The sequence below is a fragment of the Erinaceus europaeus genome, unplaced genomic scaffold, assembly GCF_950295315.1.
Source record: "Erinaceus europaeus unplaced genomic scaffold, mEriEur2.1 scaffold_621, whole genome shotgun sequence".
NCBI classification, from domain to species: Eukaryota; Metazoa; Chordata; class Mammalia; order Eulipotyphla; family Erinaceidae; genus Erinaceus; species Erinaceus europaeus.
The window spans coordinates 1-27,995 of NW_026647521.1; the positions used below are offsets into that span (position 1 = coordinate 1).

The 27,995-nt window shown below is 54.1% G+C and overlaps 1 protein-coding gene across 1 annotated transcript in view; it reads left to right on the forward strand.

Moving 5' to 3' along the window:
- Window positions 1-3,031: 3,031 nt before the first annotated feature.
- LOC103124879 (cell adhesion molecule DSCAM) overlaps window positions 3,032-27,995 on the forward strand; it is a gene marked incomplete at its 5' end in the record, with an annotated part of 66,052 nt that continues 41,088 nt past the window's right edge. The window contains 6 exons of the mRNA XM_060184105.1: window positions 3,032-3,199; window positions 5,410-5,508; window positions 7,842-8,030; window positions 9,226-9,516; window positions 13,289-13,465; window positions 24,555-24,585. Coding sequence (XP_060040088.1) covers window positions 3,032-3,199; window positions 5,410-5,508; window positions 7,842-8,030; window positions 9,226-9,516; window positions 13,289-13,465; window positions 24,555-24,585 — 955 coding nt within the window. The remainder of the gene's footprint in view (window positions 3,200-5,409; window positions 5,509-7,841; window positions 8,031-9,225; window positions 9,517-13,288; window positions 13,466-24,554; window positions 24,586-27,995) is intronic.

Consider the following 27,995-nt stretch of genomic DNA (forward strand, 5'->3'; position numbering starts at 1 on the left):
AGAGAGGGAGAGAGAGAGGGGGAGAGAGAGAGAGGGAGAGAGGGAGAGAGAGAGAGGGAGAGAGAGAGAGGGAGAGAGAAAGGGAAAGAGGGAGAGAGAGAGAGGGAGAGAGAGGGAGAGAGAGGGGGAGTGCTGGGGTGAGGGTTGGCATCCAGAGGGCCCCCTTCAGGACACCAGTCCTCTCCTCTGTCAAGGTAGACTCTTTTTAAAAAATATTTTATCTATTTCCTAGTGGGAATGATAGGAGGAGAGGGAGAAAGAACCAGACATCACACTGGTACACGTGCTGCAGGGGGTTGAACTCGGGACCTCGTGCTTGAAAGTTCGGTGCTTTATCCATTGCGCCACTTCCCAGATCACTCAGGGTAGACTCTTTGAATTCTCACGGGGAAAACAGCCCAACCATTTCTGGTGTCCAGTAGAGCTGAGACCGCGCACCCCTGGCCGCTCTGAGATCAAGAACCAGCTACTCCCAACACAGAGCACCTGAGGAAGCCCAAAAGAGATGCAGTGTGTCAGGCTCACAGCCAGTCTGCTCATCCAGGCCTGATAGGAGGTGAAAATAGTAGCAGCTGAGAGAGAAGAGAGAGGAGGGGCACAGGACTGAATGCTGGCGATGCTGATGGCCTGCATTTGTTTTTAAAATATTTATTCTCACCAAAGCCCTGCGAAGCCCTGGCTGATGACGGTGCTGGGGACCGAACCTGAGACCCTGCAGATTGAGGCATTAGTGTCTGTTTCCATAATCACTATGCTGGCTCTCCTATCCACCTTGTTACCCTGTTAAGTGCTGCCTCTGTGCTCAGGGATGGCAACAGGCTGTGGAACCAGGAGGAAAATTCCCCGGGGAGTCTGGAGCCTTGGTGCAGGCACTCCCTGTTTCCTCCTCGTTTTTGTTTGTAATTTGAGATTTCAGGAAGCTAATGATTCCCAGTGTAATCACTGGCATCTGCAGACGACATCATTATGTACCACCATAACTTTCTTCCTGTCCCCCCTCCCAGACTCCTTTGCTGTGGTGCAGTGCCCCATGTCCATCCATGTATCACCCTGTGCTCTCCTCCCTCCCAGAGTCCTTTGCTGTGGTGCAGTGCCCCATGTCCATCCATGTATCACCCTGTGCTCTCCTCCCTCCCAGAGTCCTTTGCTGTGGTGCAGTGCCCCATGTCCATCCATGTGTCACCCTGTGCTCTCCTCCCTCCCAGAGTCCTTTGCTGTGGTGCAGTGCCCCATGTCCATCCATGTCTCACCCTGTGCTCTCCTCCCTCCCAGAGTCCTTTGCTGTGGTGCAGTGCCCCATGTCCATCCATGTCTCACTCTGTGCTCTCCTCCCTCCCAGAGTCCTTTGCTGTGGTGCAGTGCCCCATGTCCATCCATGTGTCACTCTGTGCTCTCCCTCCCTCCCAGAGTCCTTTGCTGTGGTGCAGTGCCCCATGTCCATCCATGTGTCACTCTGTGCTCTCCTCCCTCCCAGAGTCCTTTGCTGTGGTGCAGTGCCCCATGTCCATCCATGTCTCACTCTGTGCTCTCCCTCTCTCCCAGAATCCTTTACTTTTGTGCACTCTTGTTTTCCAGTTAAAGCACTTGATGGGTGTTGAGTCTGGCAGTCGTGGACTCGGCTGCCGACTGTGTTCCTCACCTGTTTGAAGGTCAGAGGAAAGTAGGGGTGTCCCTGGGTCTAGCTGGCATTCTGTCTGTCCATGGCAGTTGTCACCATAACTGAGTAGGAAGGCAGGGCTCTGTTTACCGTGCTGCTGGTAGGTCACCTTGATAAGGTCAGCCCGTTTGTTTGTGTCAGAATCATCAGTATCTTTTTTTTCTTGCCACCTGGTCATCAGTGGGGCTCAGTGCCGGCACAATGAATCCACTGCTCTCAGTGGCCATTTTTCCTTTTTGTTTTCTTGTTTCTAATTTTTATTAGATAAAAAGAGAGAAATGGAGAGAGGCGGCGAGAAATGGAGAGAGGGAGAAAGCTAGACACCTGCAAACCTGCTTCACCGCCTGTGAAGTGACCCTCTGCCGGTGGGGAGCGGGGGGGAGGGTTCGAATCTGGGCCCTTGATCTTGATGATGTGTGTGTCAGCCGGGCATGCCACCGCCCAGCCCCCCCAGAATCATCTGTATCTTTAAGTCATTGTAAAAAGGTGTCTTCCCACGGAAACCCTGTGTCGAAAATCGATCTGCACCCTCCGTTCATAACACTGTTCCTAGCAGCCAAAATCCAGACCCGACCCACTTACAGCTGGCAGGGCTGGGGCTGGGGTCGTGGGCCACTAGCCAGGCTCTGCCCTTAGAAGGCGGCACTGGGCGTCTTTAGGGGCAAGACAGAAAAAAAAAAATCAGTCATCACAATATGATTTGATCGAAACTATACTTTTGCCAAAGAGAGCACAGAGACTTGTCTAAGGCGTAAGCCCGGTGCCTGCTGGGTGCTTGTGAGGAAACACAACAGGTCCCAGCAGGTGGGGGGAGCCCACTGGCCTGGCAGGAGCCTGAAGCCAGAGCCCTGGACACACACCCCCGGCTTCCGCAGAAGGGGCAGGTGTGCTCTCGGCTTCCTGAGCAAAGGCCCACAGCCCACTCTTTTTTTTCTTTTTAATTTTTTATATTTATTTATTTTCCCTTTTGTTGCCCTTGTTTTTCATTGTTGCTGTGGTTATTATTATAGTTGTTACTGATGTCCTTGTTGTGGGATAGGACAGAGAGACATGGAGAGAGGAGGGGAAGACAGAGAGGGGGAGAGAAAGACAGACACCTGCAGACCTGCTTCACCGCCTGGGAAGCGACTCCCCTGCAGGTGGGGAGCCGGGGGCTCGAACCCAGATCCTTCCGCTGGTCCTTGTGCTTTGCACCACCTGCGCTTAACCCGCTGTGCTAACGCCCACCGCCTCCGCAGCCCACTCTTGACCTCGACTGTCCAGCCAAGGGCCGGTCCCCGTCAGTCCACGCCCCCAGGGAGCCCGTGTGCTGTTCCCGGCCTCAGCTAACCGGGATTGTAATCTCTTTAATCTGCGCCTCTTTCTTCCTGTGAGGCAGTAACGGGACGCCCAGCCTGGTGACGATTGATGGGCGGAGGAGCATCTTCAGCAACGGCAGCTTCCTCATCCGCACCGTGAAGGCCGAGGACTCAGGCTACTACAGCTGCATTGCCAACAACAACTGGGGATCGGACGAGATCATCTTGAACTTGCAGGTCCAAGGTAGGCAGGCGGCGACCGACCGACGGGTGACGCCCGGGCAGAGAGCACAGCGCACCCATTTCCCAGTCATGGGGAGACCTGAGAGGGCTGGGAGACAGCACGGGGGTTCTGCAGAGACACTCTACTGTCTGAGGCTCCAAGGTACCTGGTTCAATCCCCAGCACCACCATCAGCCAGAGCCAAGCAGGGCTCTGGGCTCTCTCTGTATCTCTCTCATTAAAATGAATAAATAAAATACTTTATAAAAGGGTAAGGGAGGGAGTCTGGCAGTGGTGCCGTGGGTTAAGTGAAGGTGGCGCGAAGCACAAGGACCGGCATAAGGATCCCGGTTCGAGCCCCCGGCTCCCCACCTGCGGGGGGGGTCGCTTCACAGGCGGTGAAGCAGGTCTGCAGGTGTCTGTCTTTCTCTCTCCCTCTGTCTTCTCTTCCTCTCTCCATTTCTCTCTGTCCTATCTAACAAGGATGGCATCAATAATAACAACAACAAGGGCAACAAAAGGGAAAATAATTTTTTTTAAAAAGGCAAGGGAGACAGCATACTGGTTCTACAGAAGACTCTCTTGCACCAAGAGGCTCTGAGGGCCCAGGTTCAATCCCCAGCACCACCATCAGCCAGGGTTTGGCAGGGCTTTGGGGGGGAAAAAATTCCCGAGTGTAATGAATTGGAGTAATGGACATGATGCAGTAGCTGGGTGGCTGCACATGTATGTTCCTTTGGGAATTGCTGCTGACCGCGTCAGAGGGGCTGAAAAGCATTCAGGGCCTTGGAGGCAGCATCATGGTTCTGCAGTAAACTTCTAGCCAGAGCTAAGCAGCAGCTGGTACAAATAAATCAAGAGAGAAAGACTGAAGAAATACTAATGCATTTACGGGCTTGCTCTGGGAGATCCTGGAATCTTTTTCCTTACTGTGTGTGCATCTGCAAAAACAAAGCTCTTCTGGGGCCGGGTGGTGGCACACGTGGTTGAGCGCACACGTTACAGCACACACGGACCCGGGTTCAAGGTCCTGCTCCCCACCTGCAGGAGGGAAGCTTCACGAGTGGTGAAGCAGGGCTGCAGGTGTCTCTCTGTCTTGCTCCCTATCTCTCTATCTATATCCAATAATAAAGAAAGAAAGTTGCTTTTCATAATTTCCAGTAATTGTACCATTTTATCTTACTTATTTATTCATTTTTTGGCCTCCAGAGTTATCACTGGAGTTTGGTGCCTGCACTAGGAATCCACAGCTCCTGGTGGCCATTTCTCCATTTTATTGGGCAGGACAGAGAGAAATTGGGAGAGGAAGGGGGATACAGTGAGGGAGAGAGACAGAGAGACACCTGCTTCGCTGCTTGTGAAGCGTCCCCCCTGCAGGAGGGGAGCTGGGGGCTCAGACTGTGTGTGTGTTTGCACGTGTGGAGCCACACAGCAAAAGGGGCTGCAGTTCCCTCCCCCACGACCCTCTCTTCCCTCGCCCCTCCCGCGTCCTGAGAACAGAGCGTCCTTCTCATGAGTGACTCTGCATAGACAGCACCTGTCTCCTCAGCAAACCAGTCACCAAGGGATTCTGAGTAGAGAAGAGAAGTGTGCACAGAAAGGTGGTTGGAACTCCCTTAAATAATACAGTCACTCCTCCCTCTCCTCCCTCTCCCTCTCCCTTTCCGTCTCCCTCTCTCTCTCCCTTTCTCTCTCTGTCTTTTGCCCAGGATATCAACTAACTAGGCAGGTGGTTGGGCCTTCCTCAAATAATAGAGCCACTCCTCTCTCTCTCCTCTCTCCTCCCCTCCCCTCCTCTCTCCTCTCCTCCCTTCCCCTCCCCTCCCCTCTTCTCCCCTCTTCTCCCCTCTTCTCTTCTCTCCTCTCCTCTCCTCTCCTCTCCTCTCCTCTCCTCTCCTCTCCTCTCTCTCTCTCTCTCTCTTTCTCTCTCTCTCTCTCTCTCTGTCTGTCTTTCACCCAGGATATCAACTAACTAGACAGGTGGTTGGGCCTTCCTCAAATAATAGAGCCACTCCTCCCTCTCCTCTCTCTCTCTCTCTTTCTCTCTGTCTGTCTTTCGCCCAGGATATCAACTAACTAGACATTTTGACAGCGTGTGTTGCGTATTTTGGCAGCCAGGAGCACTGCCTTAATAAGCAGCTGTTGGAACTGACGTGTCAGTGACTCTGAGGGAACTGGGACTGGAGATGTGGCACAATCAGACTCTTGTTTGCTAAAACCTTTACCCTCTAGTCCCGCCTGACCAGCCCCGACTCACCGTGTCCAAGACCACGTCCTCCTCCATCACGCTGTCCTGGCTCCCTGGCGACAATGGAGGCAGTTCCATCCGAGGTAAGGAGACGCGGGGGTCCTGACGGTCACTGTCCACAGGCCGGAAGAGGTGTGTCACCCCACCCCGACAGTGCTTGCCAGCCTGCTTCCCCAGAATGCAAACACTCTGCACTTAGGCCAGGAGCCCTCTGAGGGCTCACAGCTTTTGACGGAGGGCACAGCAGAAAGGAGTGAAGGAGGGAAAATACAGAAGGGAGGAGAGGGGCCAGGCAGTGACACATCAGGTTAAGCGCACACACTGCCTGCCATGCGCAAGGACCCAGGTTCAAGGCCGGGTTCCCGCCTGCAGGGGGGAGGCTTCCTGACTGGTGGAGCAGGGCTGCAGGTGTCTCTCTGTCTCTCTCCCTCCCCCTCCCTCCCTGCTCGGTTTCTCTCTGTGTCTGCCCAATATTAAGGAAATAAATATCAAGAAAAGCAAAGATAGACAGAAAGGAGGCGATAGGGGGGTGATTCTCTCTGGTGTGGAGTCGGGAGAACATGGTTCTGGGCAGGCAGATGGAGGCTGGAGTGTACAAGGGGCATGGGGGTGGGGTGGGGGCTAGGTGCTGACATCGAGGAGGGTGACCCCGAACTCCAGGCCCCAGAGGAGAATTCGTCCCTCCTGAGTGGGAAGGAGGGAGAGAAGGCTGGCGGCCTCCTGGGCCTTTCTGGGGAGAAACCCAGGGCCAGAAAGAGACTGGAACAGCCCTCCCCTCTCACATCTCCAGGAGCTCTGCCTTCCCCTCCCCTCCTTCTCGCTCCTCCTCCCCTCCCCTTCTGAACCCTTCCCTCCTCTCCCCTCCCCTCCTCTATCCTCCTCTCCTCTCCCCTCCCCTCCTCTCCTCTCTCCTATCCCATGCTCTCCCCTCCCCTCTCCTCTCCTCTCCCCTCCCCTCTTCTTTCCTCCTCTCCTCGCCTCTCAAGCATGAGGTCCTGAGTTCAATCCCCAGCAGCACATGTACCAGAGTGACGTCTGGTTCTGTCTCTCTCTCCTCCTATCCCTGTCATTAATAAATAAAATACTTAAAAAATAAAATAAAATAAATCAGGGGGTCTCCAGTAGGGGTGGGTGTCTCGTGGGAAGGGCTTTGCAGGCAAAGAAGCCAGGTGACCATGAAAATGGGGTACTAGGGGCCTTGGATGTCCCTCCCCCTGTGATGGCGAAGGCCAGCCAGCCTACCCTGGGGAGGACGACCAGAGACACCCCTACTGAGAGCCTGCTCAGTGCAGCTTCAGCGCGGGGATGAGCGGCTTAGTCCAGCACTGCTCAGTGCGGCTTCTGCAGGGGGATGGGCAGGGAGCGGCTCCATCCCCACCCCACCAGAAGGCCCTGCTGACACCCTTGTCTCCCCCTGCAACTGAGGAACAAAAGGCATGTGCTCACTCTCTAACACCAAATGACAAAGACAGGTGACAGGAGAGCAGATGTGTTCAAGGTGCTGGCGACCCGGGAGGTGGCAGACTCCCATCACCAAGCACCTCTCGCCCTGATGCTGGGCTGTGGTGGCTGCTGCTGAGGGTGGGGTGTCCGCTCACCCGCTCACCCAGGCCTTCTGTCTGCTGTGTTCTGTCCAGCTGCTGAGTCGCTACAAACATTGGGGGTGGGGAGGAGGGCTGGCAGCTGGTAGCAAACCTGGCTAAGTGCACCCATTTACCATGTCCAAAGGCTCAGGTTCAAGCCCTGGGTTCCCCAACTGTTGGGGAAAAGCTTCATGAGTGGTGAGGTAGGGTGCAGGTGCCTCTCTCTCTCTGTCTCTCTCTCTCTTTCTCTGTATCTCCTACCCTCTCAGTTTTTCTCTGTCCTATCTAACAAAATAGAAAGGGAAGAAATAGAAATAAATGGCTACCAGGAGCAGTGGATTCACAGTGCAGGCACAGAGCCTCAGCGATAACCCTGGTGGCCAGAAATTAAATAAATAAATAAATAAATAAATAAATAAATAAATAAAGGAACCATTCAGAGTAGCGTCCTTGTACGGGTCTTACATCTGGGCCCTGGAGGCCTCCCCCAAGGACATCTCTTACCTGTCCTCTGCTTCCCGTCCTTGGCCGGCCCCACCTTTCTGGCTTCTGTAGAAAGTAAAGCTAAACACGAAGGCCACATCTGGTGCCAGGCGCTGAGTCATACGGTGGATCTGAGCTTCTCCGGCTCAGTTGCCTTCTGCCATCAACACACCGTCAGCCCATCACCCAAAGACAGACACACTGTCAGCCCATCTCCCAAAGACAGACAGAGCGTCCCCTCCCAGGGGGAGGAGCAAGCTCTGAGAACTGCCGTTTTGTACAGAACGCAGACTGGAGTCTGAGCCCGGTGGACGGCCGTGGTGCCCACTGGGATGCCCTTGTCTCCGCAGGGTACATCCTGCAGTACTCAGAGGACAACAGTGAGCAGTGGGGCAGCTTTCCCATCAGCCCCAGCGAGCGCTCCTACCGCCTGGAGAGCCTCAAATGTGGCACATGGTACAAGTTCACGCTCACCGCCCAGAACGGCGTGGGGCCCGGACGCATCAGCGAGATCATCGAAGCCAAGACGCTGGGCAAAGGTAGGTGTGGGGCCCATGCCGGCAGGCACCGTCCTTTCCCAGAAGCCCCCGGGTCTGTCTCTGTGGCTGGGTGCCAGCAGGATTGCTGACTTAATGCCAGACACGGGATGACTCCGCCCCTCCGGGTGGCCACTGAGAGGGGACGGAGGAGGGGACAGAGAGGGGAAGAGACAGAGAGACGCCTGCAGCCCTGCCTCAGCACTCGTGAAGTTCCGCACCCCTGCAAGTGGAGTCTGGGGGCTTGAACCCAGGGTGCTGCACCAGGCAAAGTATGTGCTCAACCAGGGAGACCTCTACCCTCTTTCCCCACCGCCAGGAGGCCTGTCAGGCTGGACAGACCCCCAGGTCCTGGATGAGAGTGGATGGGGTTGGGGGAGTCGGATGGCTCTGCGGGCCAAGGATGCTGAACCCCGTGCCCCCCACCCCCAGAGCCCCTTGGGGGCTAAGGCTGCAGCTGACCCCTGAGCCCCCCACCCCCAGAGCCCCTTGGGAGGCTAAGGCTGCAGCTGACCCCTGAGCCCCCTGCCCCCAGAGCCCCTTGGGAGGCTAAGGCTGCAGCTGACCCCTGAGCCCCCCACCCCCAGAGCCCTTGGGGGGGGGCCGAGGCTGCAGCTGACCCCTGAGCCTCCCACCCCCAGAGCCCCTTGGGAGGCTAAGGTTGCAGCTGACCCCTGAGCCCCCCACCCCCAGAGCCCTTGGGGGAGCCGAGGCTGTTGTTTTCGATGGGTTATGTTGTTTTCGCCGGGCTGGCTTCACGGGCAGGTAACAGACGACCAGGGACTCATGGTTGAGCTGTAGGCAGTATCTCTTTATTCATGCAGGACGCAGCACAATCTAAGACGAGCTAAGTTAAACTCAAAGTACAGTACTGTAAAACTCACAATGCTGTCTTTATATATACTTCCCAAGTAGGGCGGAAACAGGATGTGACATAGAGAGGGTGGAGAGAAAAGTGACTGGTGAAAATCAGAGTGTGACAAAGAGGGGGCAGATTAGGCGAGAATCCTATCACTGAACCACAAATGCCCTGGAGGGAGGGTGGAACTTGTTAACAGTGGTTATGTAAATAGAATGAAGTGGTTATGTAAATAGAATAGTGTTAAGCAGGGGGGATTTAAACCAAATGAAACAGAAGGGGTCTCATGCATACCAACACGAGGCTGCAGCTGACCCCGCACCCCCCACCCACCCCCAGAGCCCCAGTTCTCCAAGGAGCAGGAGCTGTTCGCCAGCGTCAATACCACCCGCATGCGGCTCAACCTCATCGGCTGGAACGACGGTGGCTGCCCCATCACGTCCTTCACGCTGGAGTACCGGCCCTTCGGGACCACGGCCTGGACCACGGCACAGCGCACGTCGCTGTCCAAGTCCTACATCCTGTACGACCTGCAGGAGGCCACGTGGTACGAGCTGCACATGCGCGTGTGCAACAGCGCAGGCTGCGCCGAGAAGCAGGCCAACTTTGCCACGCTCAACTACGACGGCAGTAAGTGCCCCGACGCCCCTGGGAGACCCCGCGCCGGGCGGGACCCTCAGGGCCACCCGCCGCCCGCTTCTGCAAACCCCTGAGCCAGGCTCCTGGTGGGGAAGGTGGGCGCAGACATGGGGGGAGAGCAGGATGGCAGGACACCTGGGCAGGGCACGCACAACACGTGTGCATGGCAACACACATGCAGGGCACGCATGGCACATGTGCATGGCAACACATGCAGGGCACACAACATGTGTGCACTGCAACATACATGCAAGGCACAGTGAACATGTGCACATAGAAACATTTGGGAAAGGCACACAGAACATGCTGTGTGGCGACATGCATGCCCACACATGTGTTTGTGCTTAATACAAGGCACAGACAACACATGTGCACGGCAACACATGCAGGCACACAACATGTGTGTGGTAACACACGTACAAGGCACACAGAACACATGAATGGCAACATACATGCAAGGCACGCAGGGCACACAGAACATGTGTGCATGGTGACATAAATGCTCACACGTGTGTTTGTGCTTAGCAATACATGTGTCCACCTGTGTGCTTGCACTCACATATACACAGGCACACATAACACATGTGCAACATGTATGTCCACATGTTTTGTTGTACTAACATACATGCAACATGTGTGCCCACGTGCATGCTTGTACTCCAGCACACATATGCAACATGTGTATTCACATGTTTGCTTATACTGACATGCATATGATGCCCACGTGCATGCCTGTACTCACGCAGTGCACCGGCACTTGTAACATGTTCAGCATGCATGTCCATGTATGTGCTTGTATTAACACACGGGTGCAGAGAACACACATGCAACACTCATGTCCAAAGTGTGTTTGTGCTTATATGCACAGGCAGGCAGAGCACACGTGCACTGCAACACACATGTGCACGCATGCGTTTGTGCTCACACACAGGCACAGGCAGCAGGGCCAGCAGGCACATGAAGCCCCGACGCGTGCGGCCACATACATGCTGCACAAGCGCACGCACAACTCGTGTGCACACAGAGAGCACGTGACTGCAGTGTGCGGCACCTGCAGCCCGCACGCGTAAGCCGTCAGCACGCACATGCAGGACCCTCCTGAGGGCAGGTGCGAGTCCCCGCGCGAAGATGCACCTGCAGGCGGCAGGAACGTGCTGGAAGCAGCCCTGGCGTCTCTGGCGCTGAGTCAGCCCCGAGCAAGTCACGGATTCCTTCCTTCCTTCCTTTCTTCATTTCTCCTTTTGTTGCCCTTGTTTTTCATTGTTGTTGTAGTTACTGTTGTTGTTATTGATGTCGTCGTTGTTGGACAGGACAGAGAGAAATGGAGAGAGGAGGGGAAGACAGAGAGGGGGAGAGAAAGACAGACACCTGCAGACCTGCTTCACCGCCTGTGAAGGGACCTCCCCTGCAGGTGGGGAGCCGGGGGCTCGAACCCGGATCCTGTCCTTGCGCTTTGCACCACCACTAGCGCTCAACCCGCTGTGCTACTGATCGACCGACCCAGCGGGTCACATATTTCTCTGCCTCCCCGGCAGCCAGCCCTGGGGTGCTCCCCTCCGCTCAGATGCACAAAGAGCCTTGCTAGACCTCCGATACGCGAGGTTCCCAGCAGGCGGCGCTGTCCTCAGGCGTGGGACTGGGTTCTCCAGGAGGCCGGGGTCAACAGTGGCCGAAGGAAGCCAGTGAGGTGGTGTGTCCTGGGGCCCCACGTGGTCACTTTCTCCGGACTATCCCAGACACCTTGTCTGTGAACCCAACCCTAAGCCCTGCTCAGCCCAGTTCTCCACCAAGGCTCCCCTGGCCAGTGCCGGACGATGGGTGGGGGCGGGTCTTCAGGCAGGAAGTCCTTCCGGGAGCTAGTCCCCCAGCCCAGGGGCCTGGCTCTGCCGTGGGCCAGTGGCCCCGCTAGGTGGTTACCTTTCTCCACATGGCTGTCACTTTCCCAGGGCCCCTCTCCCTAACCCCGCCTTCCTCAGTTAGCAGTGACGCCACCTCAGTGTGTCCGTCTCAAGCTCCCACACACAAGCTTCCAGCAAGGCTCAGTCTTCAGTCTTACGAAGCCAGTGACTGACCACCCACCCAGTCTGAGTGCCTCCAGGCCTCCAGAACCGCATGCTTCCCAGCCAGGCATCTGCATGCACGGTAGGCCTTGGGCTGTCGGAAAAGTTATGACACATTCTTGCATAGAGAACCATAAAAAAAAAAAACATGACTTTTCCGACAGTCCAGTATGTTGCTTCCTGGAGATGCTGGCTTTCCACCACTGACTGAGGCTCATCCCTCTCTGACGTCTGTCTTCTCTGGACACCCCCCCCACCCCGCCCCAAGTCACCTGCCCTCAGCCCAGATTGCAGGACCCCTGGTCTGATTAGAAGCAACCCAACCGTTGCTGACTGGGACTGCGGCTCTGACAGACTCTGCTTTCACCTCCTCCAAAGACAACATGGGCCCTTCCCATACTGCCCGGCCTCATACTCAGATCAGGCTCACCCAGCCCTAGGAGCTAGACTGGGTTTTCCAGAATCCAGAATAGTTTGGTGACAGAGAGAAGCAAGACCTCTCCCCCACCCCGCCATTACATTTTCCTTGGCCGAGTTCATGGGTCTGTCTGTCTGTCTCTAGTATCGCTACGGCACAGAGGCCTAAAGAAGTCTCTCTTTCTGGCCAGTGGGTCTACTCTGTCTCTTGCCTTTTCCTCCTGTATCAGCACAGACCAGTGTCCCCAGCAGCCCCTGCCCAGCCCGTGGCCTCCACGCTGAGCCGGGCACTGTAGAGTGAGGCTGTCAGCTCCCGGCCGGGCCGGCCCAGCTCGGGGGAGCTCTGTCCTCGGCCTGGAGCTAGCAGAGGGGTCGTGGCTCTGTTAACCTGCTCTTCTTATTAAATGTAGGATAATGATCGTTTGAGCCCAAAGGAAAATGATTTTTGCACCATTTCTCCTAAATCACCAACTTCCTCCCCCCCCCCCCCCCCGCCCTGCCTTGGACAGAGACTAGAATGACACAGAGAGCCATCCTCAGCAGAAGGCACCGAGACATGACGCATCAATCCTGCCCCCACTGCCTTCACTCTGCAGCTAAGACAGCTTCCACCCTAGGCACCCCTGTCCTTCAGTCCTCAGAGTTTCCTAGAATTGCTGAGCAGTGCTCCACCAACCCAGAAAGGCCCGGGCCTTCTGCCCTTGGCAGAGCTGCTGCAAATCCACACCCTAAAGTGAGAACTGCCCAAGTCAGTTTGGCCTTACAGCGGCCACACAGAACCAGTACGGCACCCAGACAAAAAGATGCTCCAGCTCCTGTGTGCCAGCGTGCCTGGGGCAGCCCCCAGACACCCCCCCCCCAACCCCCGCAGATTCCCTTCTGTCCACTCGCCACGTCGTCCGTCATTCCTCTTTTGACGTCCACATTGTTCCCCAGCTGCCTCCATCCGCTGTACTTGAGGTGACGGGAGACGTAGGTGAGCGTGGATGGCCGTTGAACACAGTGCGCAGGGCTCTCAAGAGCTCACCCCAGGCGGCACCGACCTGGCAGAAGTGGCGCCCTTGCCGTCTGTGCCGGGGGGCCCGCCTGCATGTGCTGGAGGGTTCGGCTCAGGCCCCTGGGTAGGACAGCAAGGAGCCAGTCAGCCTGTCAGCAGGGACTCTCCCTCTCCTCCCTCGTCACCATGGCCCACCCCAGGCGCCTGGGCACGGAACCGCTCATCCACGCCGTCCGTCCGTCGGTCTGTCTGTGCCCGCCGACCTCTCATAGCACTGCCCTGCTTTCAGGCACAATCCCTCCACTCATCAAGTCCGTGGTGCAGAGCGATGACGGGCTGAGGACCAATGAGGGACTCAAGATGCTGGTGACCATCTCCTGCATCCTGCTGGCCATCCTGATGCTGTCTGTGCTGCTGCTGGTGCTACGGAGGAGACGGCGGGAGCAGAGGCTCAAGAGGCTGCGCGGTGAGTCTCGTCTCAGGTGGCAGAGAGAGCCGGAGGCCCTGAGAGGTCCCGGGTTCGATCCCTGCTCCCACCGTAAGCCAGAGCTGAGCAGTACTCCCCTTGAGACCAAACAAAAGAAAACATCCCCTCATGGCTCTGGTGCACGATGTGCTCAGCCCACAGCTGTGCCTTCGCGGCAAGTGAGAAAAAGAGCGGGGGGCAGGGGCACTCCAGTCTCCACGTAGGGCTCATAGTGGAATAAGTAACCACCCAGAGACTCTTGTCTGCAACTTTGGGGCTCAATGTGGCAGACAGACACCCTTATTTTATAGGAGGGTAGCAAACAGCAGCACCCACCACCGGGCTGCTTCTCTGTATTGGTTAGTTATAAAAACAGAATTCTTTTTTTGTTATTAAAGTTTATTATCTTTATTTTATTTATTGGATAGAGACAGCCAGAAATCGAGAGGGAAGTGAGTGATAGAGAGGGAGAGAGAGAGAGAGACCTGCAACATTGCTTCACCACTCACAAACCTTACCCCCTGCAGGTGGGGACAGAGGGCTTGAACCCAGGTCCTTGCGCACTGTAACATGTGCACTCAGCCAGGTGCGCCACCACCGGGCCCCAGAAACAGAGTTCTAAAATGGATTAAATTAGGAAGACATGCAGTGGTTTATGTAAGAGACCAAAGAATCCAAAGGATGTTTTCAGAGAACAGATAAAGTAGGGAATCTCTATACTGTAATCTTGAGAGCCACCAAGTCTCTGGTGACTAACAGACTTTTATTCACTTTTATTTTTTCTAATTTCTTTATTGGGGAATTAATGCTTTGCATTTGATAGTAAATACAATACTTTGTACATGCATAACATTCCCCAGTTTCCCGTATAACAATACAACCCCCACTCACTAGGTCCTCTGTCATCCTTCTTGGACCTGTATTCTCCCCACCCACCCACCCCAGAGTCTTTTACTTTGGTGCAATACGCCAATTCCAGTTCAGGTTCTACTTGTTTGTTTTTTTTTTCTGATCTTGTTTTTCAACTTCTGCCTGAGAGTGAGATCATCCCATATTCATCCTTCTGTTTCTGACTTATTTCACTTAACATGAATTTTTCAAGGTCCATCCAAGATGGGCTAAAAACGGTGAGTAGTATTCCACTGTGTATCTAGACCACAACTTCCTCAGCCACTCATCTGTTGTTGGACACCTGGGTTGCCTTCAGGTTTTAGCTATTACACATTGTAATGTGTATTGCTGCTATGAACACAGGTGCACATGGATCTTTCTGGATGGGTGCGTTGCGTTCCTTAGGATCTATCCCCAGGAGAGGAATTGCAGGGTTATAGGGTAGATCCATTTCTAGCCTTCTGAGAGTTCTCCAGACTGTTCTCCACAGAGATTGGACCAATTTGCATTCCCACCAGCAGTGTAGGAGGTTTCCTCTGACCCCACACCCTCTCCAGCATTTGCTGCTGTTCCCTTTTCTGAAGTGTGACATTCTCACAGGAGTGAAGTGGTATCTCATTGTTGTCTTTATTTGCATTTCTCTGACAATCAGAGACTTGGAGCATTTTGTCATGTGATTCTTGGCCTTTTGGATCTCTTCTGTGGTGAATATTCTGTCCATGTCCTCTCCCCATTTTGGATGGGGTTATTTATTTTCTTGTTGTTGAGTTTGGCAAGCTCTTTATATATTCTGGTTATTAGCTTCTTGTCTGATGTATGGCATGTAAAGATCTTCTCCCATTCTGTGAGGGGTCTCTTGGTTTGGGTAGTGGTTTCTTTTGCTGTGCAGAAGCTTTTTAATTTGATGTAGTCCCATAGGTTTATGCTTGCCTTAGTCTTCTTTGTAATTGGATTCGTTTCATTGAAGATGTCTTTAAAATTTATGCGGAAAAGGGTTCTGCCAATATTTTCCTCTAAGTATCTGATAGTTTGTGGTCTAACATCCAAGTCCTTGACCCACTTGGAATTTACTTTTGTATTTGGTGAAATACAGTGGTTCAGTTTCATTCTTCTGCATGTTTCAACCCATTGTTTCCAACACCGTTTGTTGAAGAGACTCTGCTTTCCCCATGGAATAGTCTGGGCCCCTTTGTCAAAGATTAGATGTCCCCATGTAATAGTCTGGGCCCCTTTGTCAAAGATTAGATGTCCAAAGATTAGAAATGAGGCGGGGGCCTCATTTCTGGGCTCTCAATTCCGTTCCGTTGGTCAGTGTGTCTATTCATGTTCCAGTACCAAGCAGTTTGGATGACAATGGCCCTATAATACAGTTTGAGATCTGGGAGTGTCTCTCCTTCTCTTCCTCCACCCACTGTCCCCTTTCACTTTCTCTCTGACCCATCGAATGAAAAGGAAAAATAACCCAGCCTGAGGCCCTGGGTTCAAGAGCCGGCACCACGTGGGGGGAGCTCCGTGGAGGGTGGAGTGGTGCTGGTCTCTCTCTCTCTCTCTCTCTCGTCTGTGAGAAAGTGGGTCCCAGGACCCCCAGGCACTGGCACACCGGGGACACTTGGGTCAATAGCTGGGGAGACATGGGGGTCACAGGCTGATTCCTGGGCCTCCCACCAGGCTCAGGGACCCTCCTGTGTCCACCTCACTGGCTTGTGAACAGCCGCGCTGGCGGAAGGCCCGTTCCTTTTTTAAAAGGACGTCCATGTGACAAGCTCGTATAGAAGGAGATGGGGGGGGGGTGTAAAAATAAGGTGTGTGTGCGTTCAGAGAGAGGGAGGGGAAGGAAGTAGGAGGCTGAGCAGGGGCACACAGTGCTAAGAGCAAGGACCCACACAAGGATCCAGGTGCAAGCCCCTGCTCCCCACCTGCAACAGGGGTCACTTCAGCAGTGGTGAAGCAAGTCTGCAGACTTCTTTCTCTCTCCCTCTCTATCTTCCCCTATCCTCTCAATTTCTCTCTGTCCTGTCCATTAAAATGGAAAAAAAAAATGGCCTCCAGGAGCAGTGGATTCATAGTGGCAGCCTGGAGTCCCAGTGATAACCCTGGAGGCAAAAAAAAGGGGGGGGACAAGAGGGAGTTTAATACTTGTCCGCCAACTCAGGCACAGTGGAGTCACAGCTGAACCTTTCTCAAAGTGACATTGGGGCAAGGATCCCAAAAAAACACCTGCTCTATCCCCAGAGTACTCCGGTGTGTCTGGAAGCCTTGACTGCCCTCCCGTCCAGAGCAGGAAGCCTCACTCGACACCCTGTGGGTTCTTGGGAACTCTGGCCTTAACGGACACACACAAGGAAAGCCCCTCCACCAGAGGGAAACTGATAGAGAGTTCAGAGCTCACAGCCTGGTGGTGCTCACAGAAAAACAGCGAACTTCTCAGTCCAGGCCCACACACACTTCCCGCGTTCAGCAGTCATTGCCCTTCACTCCGTCAATCATCCCCACGCCCTTTCGTTCAGTTCAAGGGCTCAGAGCACAAAACGGAACAAGCCCTGGAAAGACTGTCCTTCCATGGCAGGACACACATACACACATGCTCACTCACACACACACTTACTCACACACACACACACGCTTACTCACACATGCTCACTCACAGACATGCTCACTCACACACATGCTCACTCACACATGCTCACTCACAGACACGCTCACTCACATACACACATGCTCACTCACACACAGGCTCACTCACACACATACATACTCACTCACACATACTCACAGACACGCTTACTCACACACACACATACTCACTCACACATACTCACTCACAGACACGCTCACTCACACACACACTCACTCACACACACGCTCACTCACACACACACACATACTCACACATACTCACTCACACACACGCTCACTCACACACACGCTCACTCACACACACACACACATAGTCACTCACACATACTCACAGACACGCTCATTCACTCACATGCTCACTCACACACACACATACTCACTCACACATACTCACTCACAGACATGCTCACTCACACACAAGCTCACTCACACACACACACATACTCACTCACACATACTCACACACACGCTTACTCACACATGCTCACACACACACGCTCACTCACACACACGCTCACTCACACACGCTTACTCACACATACTCACTCACAGACACGCTCACTCACAGACACACATGCTCACTCACACACATACTCACTCACACACATGCTTATGTGTGAGTGTGTGTGTGAGTAAGCGTGTGAGTATGTGTGAGTAAGCACTCTATCCAAAAATAAATAATATAATAAATTTAATATGGGTGTCAAGCGGTAGTACAGCAGGTTAAGTGCACATGGCACAAAGCACAAGGACCAGCGTAAGGATCCCGGTTCGAGACCCGGCTCCCCACCTGCAGGGGAGTCACTTCACAGGTGGTGAAGCAGGTCTGCAGGTGTCTGTCTTTCTCTCCCCCTCTCTGTCTTCCCCTCCTCTCTCCATTTCTCTCTGTCCTATCCAACGATGCCATCAATAACAACAATAATAACTACAACAAGGGCAACAAAAGGGAATAAATAAATATTTTTAAACCATTAAAACTAAATATGATACAATATAATAATAAGACTGCTTATAAAAAGACTGTATGTTTATAAGTGGGGCACAGGTCACCCAGTAGACCAGCAGCGCAGTTAGGTGAAGCGTAGAGCGATCTGTCATGTGAAAGTTTAAAAAAAGAAAGAGAATGGAACTCAGGCAATCTAGCCAACCTATATTCTCCCTTCCTGAGAGCTTGGCTAATTTTAGAGCCTAGTGACCTCTTAAATGCTAAATTGCCTGCAAATATGATTTTTTTTCTTAAGATCATTACCTTACCCAGCAGTTTGGAAGCCGCCACTGGCTTCTGATGAGGCCCCCTCCCACCCCACCCCCCCAGCCTTTGAAGCACAAGGTCACAGAAGGGCTCCTTGTGGGGCTTGCAGCCTGCAGCCCCAACCTGCCATTGGCCTCACCACAAGTCATGGGCCCCGGGGCCACTGAGCCCTCCTCCGGAAGGGGTCTGCACAAGGGGTCTGCACCGTGTGGTGCCGGCTGAGACCTGGGTGGGTCATCTGTGCCGGGCGCCCTCCAGACTGCAGACACACCGCAGGTGGCTGGCCAGCGGGCGGCTGGCATGAGCATCTCCTGGCGATGGGAGCAAAACGTCCTCCTTGGGACAACGAGTGGTTCTTGGGGTCCCTCTGAAGGACAAGCTGCTACAGGAAGGGTCTGTTGCTGAAGCCCCCTCCCAGAGAAAGTCTGCACTGGCTGGGCTGCACAGCACACCGGAGGGAGGGAGAGGCAGTGCAGGGCAATGGCTGGCCTACTGGGAAAAGTTGACTTGTTCTTTTCGTTTAACGTGGCTCTGCAGGCTGAACGGCTGAACCTCCCCAGCGCCCCACACATGAGCAGTGCTGATGGGTGACCTCCACAGCCCTAGCCTCTAGTCTGCTTTTGAGAGAGAGAGAGAGACAGAGAGAGACAGAGAGAGAGAAAGACAGAGACTTGCAGAGAGAAGAGACACCACCCACAGCAGCTGTCCACGGCGCTGCTGTGTAGCCCGGGTCTTGAACCCAGGACCTAAAGTGTGCCAGTGCATGCACCTTGAGCTATCTCCTGACCCCTTCTTCATTCATTTTTTAAAGTTATTTATTTACGTATTTTACACAGAGACAGGGAGAAGTTTAGAGAAGGGGAGACACAGAGAGAGAGAAACTGAGACCATGCAGCCCTGCTTCGCTGTTCATGCAGCTTTGCCCCTGCAGGTGAGGGCTGGGGGCTTGCACCTGGGTCCTTGTGCCCTGTCGTGGGAGTGCCCAAGTAGGCGTGCTTCTGCCCACCCCCATTCATCCTTTTTTATTTTTTAACCAGAGCACTGCTCAGCTCTGATTTATGGTGACGTGACGGATAGAACCTGGGACCTTGGAGGCCCAGGCGTGAGAGGCTCTTTGCAGAACCATTATGCTACCTTCTACCTCTGCCCTGTATTGACCTAAGGAAAAAAAAAAAATCATCATTTCTGATGGACAAATCTTTAGCCAAGTGCACTTTTCTCTATTTTTCTTTCCCCTGGAGTTCTTGAAAGAACATCCCAGACTCAGAGGCACTGACTGCTCTGGCACGTGTCCCACGCCCCCAGTCTCACCCGGCCATAGACCGTGCAACAGGTGACCAGCGGCGGGTCCCAGGCCACCACACGCCCGGCAGGCAGGGCCCACACTCTAGCCCTCTGGCTATCTGAAGACTCCGGCACAGGCGGTGTGGGTGGGGTTGGGGGTGGAGGTCTCTCCCATAGCGCTAGACTTTCTGGCTGGAGGGGGCCCCCCATCACCCCGACCCAGAGATGAAGGGATGGCACAGAGTTAAGGATGGAGATGCAGCTCTGAGTGAGGGAAAGATGCCAGGAAGTCTCTGTCTCAGGTTGAGCCGAGTCTGTGGGGAGGGGGTGCCAGGGGACACTGAAGGCAGCTTGGCAAGGAGAGGAGCAAGGTCAGGGGTGCCCTGTGAGAGAAGGCGGGTAGGCCCAGAGCAGAGAGGCTGGCAGCTGCCACGCTTTGGGGTGAAACAGGGTAGGGGGTGTCACTCCAGCCTGGGCTGTGGGGGAGGGGTGCCTGGAGGAGGAAAGGAAAGGAGAGAGAGAGGAAAGATGGAGCAAAGGAAAGAAACAGGGAGGAAGGAAGAGCAGACAGAGGGGAGAAAGAGAGGATTCAGGTGGCCGGAGAACAGAATCAGAGCCTCCAAGGACTCAAGCCGATGCATTCATCCTGCACCAGGATGCTGGCCGTCTCAGGCTTGGGGGCTCCGGCCCCTCAGTGGAAACTGGGGGGGGGGGGGGGGGACTGTGGCAGTCTTGTCCCTAAACCCTGACGGACACACCGGATTCCCCCAGACGCTGCCCCAAGATGTTTGGGGGGCAGCCTGTGGGCAGGCAGAGGAGCTGCTGGAAGGCAGTGGGCCTGGCCCGGGGCAACAGACGCTGCTCCCTTATCTAGAGGGCAGAGGACAAGGGAAGCACACCCACCCACAGGATGGAAGGATGGAAGGATGGAAGGAAGGAAGGAAGGAAGGAAGGAATGGAGGGAGGGGTGTGGGCGTGGGTCGGGAAGGAAGGGGAGGCCGGGCCGAAGAAGTGAATAAATGGGGTGGCGTCCACTAGCGGCCAGCCATCTACTCAGACTGCCCATGTGTTGTTGCAGCGCCTGCCTTTACTGCGTTGATATAAAGACAAAAAGAAAAATATATATATAACACTACCGAAATTAAAATGTTACTTTAAATTACATTGATTGTCTTCCAGTAATTTTAAAGTTAGCAATGAACCAAAAATAGTTTCAACTTAGCAAAAATATCTAAGGCGCACTAAGCTTTACAAGTTGAGATTGAAGACTTCACTTTTATCCTCTTCTGAAACATCAAAGTCATTTTTGTCCCCTAAAATAAAAGGTCATAGTAAATATAAAACTACAGAGGCCATACTCGGGAGAGTAGTTGAAGATCGTATTACTTCTCATTATAATGGTTATTTGCTAGAGACTTGATTAGAATGTCATCAATTTTATTATAATTCTAACGTTTGCATGAAATACAAATGCTGATATTTGTTTGACTTTCACATCAGACAGCATTCAGCATGAATGCTTATAAGCAAATCAGTAGTCCTCACTTTAAAATTTTACCTGTGTAAAAGTTAAAAATTTGTATTGTGGCCAGTTCATGTCAGCTGAAGTAGAAGTCAGTAGCACTGAGGCTCTCGAATGAAGTCTGTGGGACATGTATGCATGTGAACTTCTGTTCTTCAGAAACCTAATTATATTTTTATTATTCGCAAAAAAAATAAAAGTTTAAAATATCAGAGGAAGAAAACCCTATGAGGAATGCTTAGAGTTGAGGGGGTGGGTAAAAGCCTTCATCAGTGGGATAAAAATCACTGATTTGAGTCTCATAGAAACAAAAAGTCATGGGACATTTACCCAGAGAATACTACTCAGCAGTTAAAAAGGGCTAGAGCGTGTCCTTCTGGATTGGCAGAGACTATGGTTAGTGGAGTAAGGAGGTGATGGGTGATTTCACTTATAAGTGGAATGTTGAAACATATGCACCTGAAGAAAAACCTGTGTTTATAGTCCACCTATGACTTTGACCTTGGGAGAATTGCTGTGGTTATAGCGGGGTGGGGGGGTGGGGGTGGGGGTGGGATGGTGGCACAGAACTTTGGTGATGGGAGGAGTGTGGAGTTATCCCCTTAGCATAATCTTGTAAATCACTAATATGGAGACATAGACCAGTTGTATTCCACACCCATTTTTCAGAATTACTGAATACCAGGGATTAGGAACCGAAATAGCCAAGGTCACAGAAAAGGCCCTTTGAAAGCAGAGAGGAAGTGACAGGGTGGGTGACACATTGCTTGTGTCCTCACAGGGGCCCGCCGGCTGTTGCTGGCCTGTGGCCTGAGGAGCTGATTTTTGCAGACTGTCTTGGGGGAGCAGATTCACGGGGAGCTGTGTGGAGAATGCTCCAGCCAGCAGCTCAGAGAGGGATGGAGGTGAGGACAGGACAGAGATGCAGGACTCTCCAGGACCAGCAGGTGCCCCAGGCTGAGGAGTGTCTCTGAGCACTTCAGCACAGCCCCCTCCCTCCTGCAAGGAGACCTGGGAGGGAGGGAGAGGCGGGGGGGAAGGAAGGAGGGCTGGCCCTTCCCTGAGATGGGAAGCCCAGACCCAGATGGAAAAGCCTGGGGTCTGCTGGGGCGAGCAGGTCACACAGAAACCGTTCGCTGGGGTCTGGCTACTCCTTGTAAACCTTTGAAACACTGTCCTTGGAGGACGGAGGACGGGTGGTGGCGCCCCTGGTCAACTGCCTGTGTTGTTCCGGGGCTCCCAGGCAGAGACGGGACGCCGGAGGCCGGGCTGCAGGAAGCCGCGTCTGTGCCTCAGGCAGAGCCAGCCGGGACTCATGTCCGCAGGGGACGGGCCCCAGGCACCACGGCGCTGCCCTTTCTGCAGTGAGCACCTTCCCACGTCGCTGCTTCTGCGTGTGCAGAGAGGACAGCTCGTCTGGCTGGTGGGCAGACTGGGGCAGAAGGAGCAGATTCTCAGGCCACGGACAAGGCCACTTGGGTGACCGCAGGAGGTGACACCCAGTGGGTGCTGGGAGGAGGGAGGGCAGCCACCAACCTTGATTTTCTTTAAATAAGAAGCAAATCCCTTTTTCTTTTTAAAAGGCTAACCCTTGCTGGCCTCATTGCCACATGCAAAGACCCAGGTTCAAGCCCCCCAGAGGAAGCTTGAGGAGTGGTGAAGCAGTGCTGCTGGTGTCTCTATGTCTCTCTCTCTTTCCACCCTTTTCCTCTAAACTCCTCTCTGTCCAAATAAATAAAGTTTAGAAAATGTTTAGAAAGAGACACAGAGGGAAAGAGAGAGAGAGAGAGAGAGAGAGAGAGAGAGAGAGAGAGGGAGAGAGAGAGAGAGAGCACCCTTAAACAACACCTCCCTGAACGGTGGGCTGTGCATTTATTATTTTCTAGTCCTGGGAGCTGGAGCAGAGGGCATTGTGGGCCAGTGCCTACTAGCCTGTGAGGGTCCTGCTACTTGAAGGACTGAGGCACACACACTTACACTCACACAAACACACACACACACATTCACACACACAGTAACACACAGTCACACACACACACTCACACACACTCACACACTCACACACACACACACTCACATACACACTCACACACACTCACACTCACACACACTCACACACACACACTCACACACACACACACTCACACACACACACACTCACACACACACGCTCACACACACACACACACACTCACACTCACACACACTCACACACACACTCACTCACACACACACACACTCACACACATACACACAGTCACACACTCACACACATACACACACTCACATACACACACTCACACACACACAGTCACACACAGTCACACACAGTCACACACAGTCACACACTCACACACACTCACACTCACACACACTCACACACATACACAGTCACACACTCACACACATACACACACTCACACACAGTCACACATACTCACACACACTCACACACACACACACTCACACAAACACACACACACACTCACACACATACGCACAGTCACACACATTCACACACTCACACACACAGTCACACACTCACACACACACTCACATACACACACAAGTCATGTGCCTGCACACTTCCCATTCCAGCTCATACCCCTGTGGACCTTCCTGTCCCTCAGGTGGTGGGGGCAGCCTGACTCTCCAGACTATGTCTGGTTCAAGCTCCAGCATTACCTGGGAGCACCGTGGATGACCCCAGGAAGCTCTGTGGACACTGTGATGTCCCTTTCCTCTGTATCTTGAAGAATAAATGAGAGAGAGAGAGAGAGAGAGAGAGAGAGAGAGAGAGAGAGAGAAAATGTTTAATAAACAGGAACCCAAAGGTCGGAGCAGAGCAGGGGACACTGGAGACCTTCGAGCAGAAGGAAGCTGCGACGTCACGTCTGCTTGAGGCTCCCCTGAGGACCCACATCTTAGGGATCTGTGCTCAGCCTTCATGGAGAACATGGGGGCAGACTAGAAACGTTACCTGGAGATGGTGTGAGAATTGAGGAAGGGAGAAAATCGGGAACACTCCAGAGGAAGCCAGGCACTATTTCTCTTACCTGAGAGCAAAGAGGAAGAACAGAAGTAGCAGTCGGTGTAGAAAGGAAGTGAAGGCAGGACCATTGAAAAAATGGGCAAGAAAGAAAGGAAAGGAAAGGAAAGGAAAGAGAAGAGAACTAGACAGAGAACAGCCCGTATCTGTGAGCTCGGGGGAAACACGGCAGTTTCTAGGGGAAGGGGATGGGGACACAGAACTCTGGCCGTGGGAACAAAGTGGAATTATAGCCCTGCTGTCTTCTGATTTTGTAAATCAATATTAAATCACTGATAAAAACCACCTAAGTCAATCATAAACCAGCAGCCCCTAAACCCATTGGCCGTTTGGAAATGCAATTACATTTAAAAGGACTTTTGCCATCTAATTACGAAGACTGCAGACCAAAGTCTTGTTCCGTGTCTGGTTCCAGCCTCTTGCCAAGCACTTATGGGAATTTTTCTCTCCCCAGATGCGAAGAGTCTGGCCGAAATGCTGATGAGGTAAGAACAGAACGGGCCCGACACCCCAGGCAGCTCCCCTCAGAGAACTCTCTCCGTCCTGTGGAGGGGCTCTTGATGCCCAACCGTCCGAAGCCCATAGCGTGTCTGACCCCACGTTCCCATCCTCACGTCCACGTCGCCTGCCCGGGCCCTGTCCGGCCGGGTGTGTGGCGTCCTTCTGACTTAGAGATGAGCCAGACTAGGGCCCGCTGGGTTCCTCCCCACTGACCTAGGAGGGGAGGGCCTCATGGCACACGATTGACTACCTCAGGATCTGAGCACCCTCACACACCGCTTCTGAGAGCAAGTCCTGGTCCAAACAGAGCCAGCCACGGCCAGAGCGAGCCTCAGGAAGGAAAGCCCTGTGTTCCCGCGGCCTTGCCAGCCAAGGGGCAGCTAGGGAAAGGGGCTCCTACCCTGGGCTCCCAGCAACCCCCGCAGTTGCCCACAAGTGCACGGCCCCGGGCCCCCCTGCAAACAGATGCTGTCTGTCTGTCCTGGAGGCCACAGCCCTCTATCACGGAGGCTTTGGGACGGCCAGCGGTACAGACACTCACTTGGGGGGCCACTGAGTGGAAGGAAGGCTGGAGCAGAGGAGGACGCGTGAATGTGCGCCCCGCAGAAGGCAGTCCAGGCTTTGCAGCTAAAACGCGTTATATTGTCCTGATTAAGCCTGAAGTCAACACAAATGAAGAGTCTGAGCTGAGGAGCCAGAGAAGGAAAAGGCAGAGGCCCTGTGGCACTCTTGTCACCGTTTCAGGGTGATGCAAGGGAGGAGAAGGGAGGGAGGGTCTCCTGCCAGCACCCACCCAGCCTGACTGGCTCTGCTCGCCATCCCCCCCATCTCTACACCGTCAAGACCTGCCCCTGATTCATGTCTCGGAACCCAGGTCGGGACCAGAGCCACTGGCCCAGGGCTTCCATTCTCCACAGACACCTTGAATTCTTCTCGGTTCTGGACTTTAAAACAATGTGGGTCTCTGTGCCTGGGCACGAAGGACTCAAGATGCCCCCGGATGTTGGGACTGAAAGGTCAGGCTCCAGGCACTGAGGTCAGGGCAGTTCAGGTAGGTCGAGGCAGGGCGTGGGCCCGTTGCTTCCTGTGAGGCCCAAGAGGGGTGTTGACGGCGGCCCAGGAAGCTATGTGGTCCCTGCTGAACCCTGGCACCTTCCAAGTGTCCCCTAAAGACGTGGAAAAGATCGCTGGTGTCAGGCACAGGGACTCGAGAGGAGCACAGCCTGCAGGTGAAGCACCCCTCCCCGCTGGGGGCACCCCCACTCTGGGACAGCCTGCTTGCCTGAGCCCATCCCAAGCCGTGTTAACGCAGCTTCCTGGGCACCGTGCTGAGCAGACCTCACAGACAAGCTGGAAAGCTGCTCAGCAAACCAGCCCCAGCTCAGAGCTCAGAGACTCCTCCCCTCGCACCAGGACCTTCCCCATGCGGACTTGGAAACTAGAACAGTCTGGGGAACCCACCCAGTCCTGGGTTCCTGGCATCTCCTGAAAAGTGCTCTGAGCACACCGGGCACAGCCCGGGGGAAAGAGGGCCGCTGGGGCCACAGAAGCCCCTAGGTCGGGTCCTTTTGATGTCCGTGGGTGCACCGAGCTCCCGGCCCCACCCACGCGAGTCCCCTAGACTGATCTGCACCCCCAGTCTGGTTCCCACAACCCCCCAAGGGCGGACAGTAAGCCAGGCAGGACCGTGACTCGGGCCTCTCCCCAGAGGATGGGGCACCCTGGTCCACACTTTCTGAATGCTCAGAAGTAGTTAAGTCAGACGGCTCACACCAGTTAGCATCTCTGATGTCCCAGAACGCGTCCCACCCCCGTCCTCACTGGCCCCAGGCAGAACTTTCTAGCACCATCTTCCCCTCCTCCTGAGGAGAGGATCACCAGGCTCGGGGACCATGTGATGACAGGGCAGGCAGATGCAGTGAGACTCAGCCCCCTGACAGCTGCCCACCCAGATCCAGCAACATCCAAACTAGTAATTACTCCCACGCCAGGGAGCTGAGGTGCTCAGGCTCCAATGGGTAAAAAGTGATTTGAAAAGGATGAGAATTTCCAAGCTCTGCAAGTACATAAAGTGTGCGTGCGTGCGTGCGTGCGTGCGTGTGTGCGTGCGTGTGTGTGCGTGTGTGTGTGTGTGTGTGAGAGAGAGGGAGAGAGGGAGAGAGAGAGAGAGGGAGAGAGGGATTCGTTTAGGATGAAAATCAATGCAGCTATGAAGTGGATTCAGTCTGAGCCTGGCAGGTTAACCGAAACAAACAGCAGAACACCTTGTCACCTGCCACGCTAGTTGAGGGCAGGTGCACCCAGAGAGAGAGAGAGAGAGAGAGAGACAAAATCGCCGTGCGTGCTCTCCCTCTATCTTTCTCTGCCAGGCTGGGGGGCTCAGAATGCAGGTGTAGGGCCTGGGCTCCAGGCCTGCTGCTGCTGCCCGCTGGGCTTGTGGTCTTGAACACACCTTACTTCCCTCAGAGAAGAGGCAGCGACTGGACAGGGATGCCAGCATGCTTCTCCCGCGGCCTGGTGGGTGGGACACGCTGTCCGCCATCCTGCAGGAACCTCCCAGGGGGAGGCAGCAGTGCCAGATAGGCACAGGAAACTCCAGGACAGACACTGAGCTGATCACCTGGCGCTTCCGGGCAACAGGTACCGCCTGGCGTCAAGGAAGACACCCTGCAGAAACACGGTAATCACAGGAGACCTCACCACACCGCTCACAGCGCGGGACAGATCACCGGGGCCAAACGTCAGCAAGGAAACGGAGGCTTTGAGTGAAGTCACAGGGGAGCTGAAAGCAGCAGGGTCAGCCGTCCACTCCCGTAGAGAACAGCAGACAGTCTTTGCAAGTGCACGTGGGACATTCTCGAGGATGCAGACACCCCAGAGAAACGGGTGGCTATTGAAATTGTAAGGAGCATCTCTCCTAACCATGAGGCTATGAGCTTAGAAATCTGCCACAAAGGGGGTCGGGCAGGGGCACAGCGGGTTAAGCGCACTGGCGCAAAGCACAAGGACCGGCGTAAGGATCCCAGTTCGAGCTCCCGGCTCCTTACCTGCAGGGCAGTCGCTTCACAGGCGGTGAAGCAGGTCTGCAGGTGTCTGTCTTTCTCTCCCCCTTTCTCAGTTTCTCTGTGTCCTGTCCAATAAAAAGCAAAATGGAAAAATGGCCACCGGGAGCAGTGGATTTGTAGGGCTGGCATCCCAGAGATAGTCCTGGAGGCAAAAAGGAAAGAAGGAAGGGAGGGAGGGAGGGATCAGCTACAAAGAAGAAACACAGCCAAACTCTGGAGACTGAACAACATGCTTCTGACAACACCTGGGTCGTGGGGGAAATTCAAAGAGAACCAAAGATGACTCAGAGAAGGCCTGAATCAAGAGACCAGCTCCACACCCTGTGGGA